This window comes from Neolamprologus brichardi, chromosome 14 (genome assembly GCF_056152115.1).
Source record: "Neolamprologus brichardi isolate AB-2024 chromosome 14, ASM5615211v1, whole genome shotgun sequence".
NCBI lineage: Eukaryota > Metazoa > Chordata > Actinopteri > Cichliformes > Cichlidae > Neolamprologus > Neolamprologus brichardi.
Genome location: NC_142117.1, coordinates 2,663,020 through 2,669,863, shown reverse-complemented (window position 1 = coordinate 2,669,863; position 6,844 = coordinate 2,663,020). Strand labels below are relative to the sequence as shown.

Below are 6,844 nucleotides of genomic sequence, written 5' to 3'. Positions count from 1 at the left end.
AATATATATCCTGCTGCTTTTACACACGCACTTACATAACGCTCAGCGATTCTCTGCGCGATCAACCTCTCACATGTTTAAGCTGCGGGAGATTTCACTTGTCATGTTTGCATAGTAAGCTAACGATTGATAAGACGATGTCAGAGGAATTGGTGCGCAAATTATCATCACTCACCAATCAGTACTGTCGCTCTCTATACACAGTTCACGCGATTGCAAAGTGAAAGCAAAAAACAAGCGCAAATTCAAACGCGATTTCAATATGTCACATATTGACAGTGGCCGATGCCAATGACATAATTACCCAGCTACATTTCCGAAAGAATGCAAAAGCATTGACATATATTTTTCCTTCCTACGATAGGCCGACGGGCAGGGCAGAGATAGATTTTGGTAGCCCGACTGGAAAAAAGCCCCAGGACGTCGGGCTAGCGATTTTGCGAGCCCTGTATCTGATTGAGGAATCACTCATCTTTGGAAAAGAGAGTTTATTATGGAGAAATGTCTCTTTCCAAAATAAAAGCTATACTATACGCTTCTTCTGGGCTATATTCTCAGCAGCATATTAAACATATCAGGTCCCCATAAGGAGAATCATGTGCTAACAGCTGTCTAAATGACTCGGGTAAAGTTTGTAGCATGCCTGCTTGTTTTTGTCTGCTTCCACTTGTCTTTGCACTAGGATGATGTCGGAGTAAATGTGCAGTCATATTGGTTGTGTTCCCACTAGTGCTGTCAGCGTTAATCTGAAATGACATTAACGTCACAACACGGCAAATCTCCGTTAACGAGCTACCGCGGATCGCCTCATGAGTGGGGCTGGAAGACGTCAACACATTAACGAGCTAACTGCGCTAACACACTAGTTCCCACCAATTGAGCATTGCTTGCACATCCAACATACTGTTTTACTTTTGTCCATGATGCGCTTACCTTCAGGGTCATACATCACATGAAAACCAAAATAGTTCCAAACGCCAGATCTGGATGAGGGTGGGGGAGGTTCAATTTGCCATGTTGCAACTAGCCTAGCTTCTGTCTCGCTAGCTTGCCCTGCGCTCAGTGAATCTGTGTTCGACTACTCCGCCTAGGCTGCACTGTCGAGCGCAGATCCACTGAGCGCTCAACACAGATAGCATCGTCAGAAGGAAAGTTGATAAAATAAATTAAAAATGTTGTATCGTTCGATACATATGCGTACCGAACCGAAAGCACTGTATCGAACGGTTCGATATCGATACGAGTATCGTTGCACCCCTAATATATATATATATATATATATATATATATCACTCATAATAATCTGACAATACTATAATATTGGCCATATTATATTTACATTACCACAGTGAGATGACTTTAGTCTCATGAACAACATTAGCTAATTGTTATTTACTAGCTAATCTTAAATGACTGTTCAGTACAGAAATGAAGCCCAACAATCATGTTTTACAGTCCTGTGGTCTCAGCCTCAGATACTCAACTGATCAAAGTGATGTCATGACAAAAATGATTGACCAACAAAACATTTTTTCTCCTTCATGTATGTAACGTTTCTCGCGTTTAGTATCATGGTTGCTAGGCAACCTGAACAGCACGACGAAGGCTAGACCGTCCCATTTCACAAGCCTCTCACTTCCGCACTTCTCGTACTTATAGTAAGCACCGTACGTAGTACTCGTAGTGCGCGTACTTCAAGCGTGCAGACCCTGAATTGGGACACAGCCAATGAGAGGACCCTGCGCCAGTGTTGCCAACTCCTCAGTAAGGAAAATCGCTATTGGTTGTCCTAAAAGTCGCTAGAAGTCGCTAAATGACGTCATCACCTAATTTGCATAATTGGTCATGCTAATGTAATTATAACCTATGTTGTTGGAGAGAGAAATAACATCGTGGACGAGACATAAAGTGAGTAAAAAACGTCCTAAATGCATTTAGAATTTATTTAGAACTACAAATTAAATTCTTTTAGCAATTATTGTTTTTTGTAATGTCACAATTCCAACCCTGCTCCTTTACCCGGGCTTGGACCGGCAAAAGTGACCCGAAATAGGCACTCTGGTGGAGTTACTTTGTGTGTGTGTTTATAAGTAGTTTTAAACCTGATCCACAAAACAGCATAAGAGTAAAAGAAGAACTGACTGCGTTACAGCACCCGCTGCTTGTTGAGAGTAAAAGCGATATGCGCTTTCACGTCTTTTTCTAAAAAAAAGTCGCTAGGGGGTCTGAAAACTCGCTAAATATAGCGACAAAGTCGCTAAGTTGGCAACACTGCCCTGCGCGTCGATAAGTGAAGCAGAGGGAGCCTGCATGCGTCACACATTTGACGAGTTGGGAGTGAGAACGTGTTGGAAGAGTAGACTGATATATGAAATATTCCTTTATTGGGTGAGAAAATCAGACCATGTCATAACTGCTTTAAGTCACACAGAATAGATATCAGAGCCTTAAACAGGCTGACTTCTGCCAAATGGGTCAAACTAGGCAGAAAGTAAACAAACACATAACATCCTTATAGAGTATGATGTAACACTATAGATCAACTTACCTGAAATCAGCAAGGCTTCCAGAGCCAGGAAAAAAGAGACTGGGAGAGAAAGTGTGTGTGCGTTTGTATATGTGTGCAGAGATAAGTACATGAATGGCTCTTAAAATAACCGTTTGTGTTTGTATGAAGAAGGAACCTGTGAAGGTGCTGCTCACAACAGGTGCTGTTTGAACAAGAAAAAGAAGGAAAAAAATTGCTATTTTTATATAAAGAACATGGTTATTTCTTTTAAGCTATTATAAATGCAAAACAAAAACAAAATGCAAGATTCTTTGGCGTTATTAACTTTTTGCAGGAATAACTGTAATTATCTGTGAAGACTGCTGACTTTAGACTGTTCAAAGCAATGCAGTTGCATTTATCTAGATCTCTTCTTGTTACAGCAAGATCTCTAAAAGCAAAAAAGAAAGTTTGGACAACCGTCATTAAAACAGGGTTATGTTAACCAGCATATGTCTGCTAACCCTGTTATATATGCTTTAATTAATGCAGCAGCCTCTGCTGTTCTGACAGTTACAAGTTTAGAATCTGAGACATTGACATTTATGTCCAGTCTTCATTAATGCTGGATTTTTAAAAATTGATTTATGTATATAGAAGAAAGGGTTAACAAGTTTAAAAGTTGAGGTGAGCAGTAAATAAAAAGGAGTATCGATCTCAAACCGCTCCTCTTCCTGGAGTGAAGCACAGCCTGATAACCCTCCCTCTTCTTCCTGCTCTTAAACACAGCACCTCCTCTCTGTCCACGTGTTTCCTCGTTCCCTCCCCTTCAGATCTGCACTTTGAAGATGGGTGTAACCAACATGTGGCGACGTGTAAGAGCTGACAGGCTCCATTCACTGCAGAAACACATGTTGTTGAGATCAGAGCTCAGACTAGTTTCGGTTATAAGGAAGAGAAACTGACACCGAGAGGAGAAATGGCGCAGAAAGGAGTTCAGCTGGACCAAGAAACCTTCTCTTGTTCCATCTGTTTGGATCTCCTGAAGGATCCGGTGACTACAGCCTGTGGACACAGCTACTGCAGGAACTGTATTAAACGTTTCTGGGATGAAGAGGACAGGAAGGGAATCCACAGCTGCCCTCAGTGCAGGAAGATGTTCACACCGAGGCCTGTCCTGGAGAAAAACACCATGTTAGCAGCTTTAGTGGAGCAGCTGAAGAAGACTGGACTCCAAGCTGCTCCAGCTGATCACTGCTATGCTGGACCTGAAGATGTGGCCTGTGATGTCTGCACAGGGAGGAAGCTGAAAGCCATCAAGTCCTGTTTAGTCTGTTTAATTTCTTACTGTGAGAAACACCTCCAACCTCACTATGATGTGGCTCCATTAAAGAAACACAAGCTGGTGGAGCCCTCCAAGAAGCTCCAGGAGAACATCTGCTCTCGTCATGATGAGGTGATGAAGATTTTCTGTCGTACTGATCAGCAGAGTATCTGTTATCTCTGCACAATGGATGAACATAAAGGCCATGAAACAGTCCCGGCTGCAGCAGAAAGGACTCAGAAGCAGAAGGAGCTCGAGGTGAGACGATTAAACGTCCAGCAGAGAATCCAGGAGCGAGAGAAAGATGTGAAGCTGCTTCAACAGCAGGTGGAGGCCATCAATCAGTCTGCTGATCAAACAGTGGAGCACAGTGAGAAGATCTTCACTGAGCTGATCCGTCTCATCCAGAAAAGAAGCTCTGATGTGAAGCAGCAGATCAGATCCCAGCAGGAAACTGAAGCGAGTCGAGTCAAAGAGCTTCAGGAGAAGCTGGAGCAGGAGATCACTGAGCTGAAGAGCAAAGATGCTGAGCTGAAGCAGCTCTCACACACAGAGGATCACATCCAGTTTCTACACAACTACCCCTCACTGTCAGCACTCAGTGAGTCTACAGACTCGTCCAGCATCAATATCCGTCCTCTGAGCTACTTTGAGGATGTGACAGCAGCTGTGTCAGAGGTCAGAGGTAAACTACAGGACATTCTGAGAGAGGAACGGACAAACATCTCACTGACAGTCACTGAAGTGTCACCACCAGAGCCAAAGTCCAGAGCTGGATTCTTAAAATATTCACATCAAATCACACTGGATCCAAACACAGCAAACACACATCTGTTATTATCTGAGGGGAACAGAAAAGTAACATTAATGAAACAAAAATGGTCTTATTCTGATGATCCAGACAGATTCACTGGATGTTATCAGGTCCTGAGCAGAGAGAGTCTGACTGGACGTTGTTACTGGGAGGTGGAGTGGAGAGGGGGAGGAGTTTGTATAGCAGTTGCCTACAAGAATATCAGCAGAGCAGGAAAGGGCGACGAATGTTTTTTTGGATATAATGACAAATCTTGGGCATTATATTGTGACACAAACAGTTTTCAATTTTTTTGCAACAAAGTCCAAACTGTCCTCTCAGGTCCTCGTTCCTCCAGAGTAGGAGTGTACCTGGATCACAGAGCAGGTATCCTGTCTTTCTACAGCGTCTCTGAAACCATGACTCTCCTCCACAGAGTCCACACCACATTCACTCAGCCGCTCTATGCTGGACTTTGTCTTTGGGATGATGGAGACACTGCAGAGTTGATTAAAGTCAAATAGAGAAGACAGGTTCACGTTGATCCCTGACCGTTATATGTACTTGTGTAGTTTCTAAATGAGGCTTTACATTTTAGAAGCTGAGAAGTTCAGTGAAAATAATATTGCACTGATTCAAACTGTACTTACATTTATATACCTTACATCAATATAAATCTGAATTTGTTCTTTAACCCTTTAAAACCGGTCAGAGCAGCACGCTCTGTTTTGCGTAACTATTTTTAAATCCCGGTAGCTCTGCAACCACGTGAGCTAGTGCAATAATTTCTTTTGCATATGAAACCGGAGGAGTTGTACTTACATCTTATGCCATCAGCTTGTCCTCGGTCACAGTTTCCTTCCACATATAGCTTTGCAAAAACTGCATAAAAAGCACTTGCAGCAACAAAAACATAATATTCCAGAAACACGCTTTGCTGATCCAATCAGCTGTTTGTAACACTTCCTATGTCCATCAGCGGGAACTATCGCATGTCCGCCATGACCTGCCCGAAACCGGAAGTGACGTCATTTTGCGGAAATGTAGTTTTTTACCATCAGGGCCTCATGAGCCTATACTGGTGTTTTTAAAAGTTATGTTTGACTTTATGACTTTCTGTGTGGTTTCTGGGATGCTTAGGACTCATATTGCACTGCTGGAAATAGTTTATTTTGATGCATATGCTGCTTTTTTGCAAGTTTGCACTATAATATTTATTTTCGTTTTTCCTGCAGTGTATAAAAATTGGTGTATTTCAAAAATAAAACTATGAAGACACTCAAAATAAATTTCCTGTGGTGGGAAACTATTTTGTGCAACTTTTTTGTATTTACAGTTTTGAGGGATAAGCCTCTTAAATTTCTCTAACTAGAAATATATGTTAAAAAAACAAAAAAGATTTTCAATTTTTGTAGTTTATTGCACTTTTTTTTGCAATTTATGTAATTACTATGCACTTAATGCAGACATATTATTAAAATTTGGGCTGTAATGGTTGTATTGATGTATAGCAACTTGAAATGCTCCCAAAAATGGCTCCACAGCATGTAAACATATAATATGAGCTCTGGCGCACTTGGTTCTGTGGTAGGTCTTAAAGGGTTAACTGATAATCATGTGAGTTTAAATGATACTACTCTTCATATTCAGCATGTTTGAAATCTTCCATCAGTCTGGTTAGTGGTTTTATTCTGTCGTTGCTGTAGTAGGTTGTCAAATGCAAAAATATATTGGAGCTGCAGTGATTCATCAGTTAGTCAATGATTAGAGAATTGATTGTTTTATAATTATTTTAGTCACATTTAAAGCTGGTTCCAGTTTCTGAAATGTGAAGATTGTTGATTTTCTTGATCATATACGACTGTAAACTTAATGTCTTTGAAGTTTGAACTTCTAAAATGTAACAAAAATTAAACACTTAATGTTTGACATTTAATGTAATTTTTCAGATGTAAGTTTGATCACACTTGATCATTTATACATTTAAATACAAACACTAAATGATAGAGGCCTGTATATTGTGGAGGATTGACATGTTTCATTGCCCTGAGCTGTGTCTGGCAGGCAGAGCGTCTCCACAAATCTGATGCTTCTGATTTGGAGTAAATGAGCCGAGGGAGACACCTGGAGTCTCAGCCTGGACACAAAGGGAATAAAATCAGCGTTATACACGGGGTGATGTTGAATGATTAGCAAATAAATGTCTTTTTAAATAACGGACAAAACTGGTTGAAATCGT

At 41.0% G+C, this 6,844-nt stretch overlaps 1 protein-coding gene across 1 annotated transcript; it reads left to right on the top strand.

Moving 5' to 3' along the window:
• Positions 1-3,467: 3,467 nt before the first annotated feature.
• On the top strand, positions 3,468-5,612 carry LOC148098742 (tripartite motif-containing protein 16-like). The gene has a single exon (XM_087851453.1). It carries the CDS (start codon positions 3,468-3,470, stop codon positions 5,127-5,129), a length of 1,662 nt encoding a protein of 553 aa, XP_087707579.1. The 3' UTR covers positions 5,130-5,612.
• Positions 5,613-6,844: the final 1,232 nt, after the last annotated feature.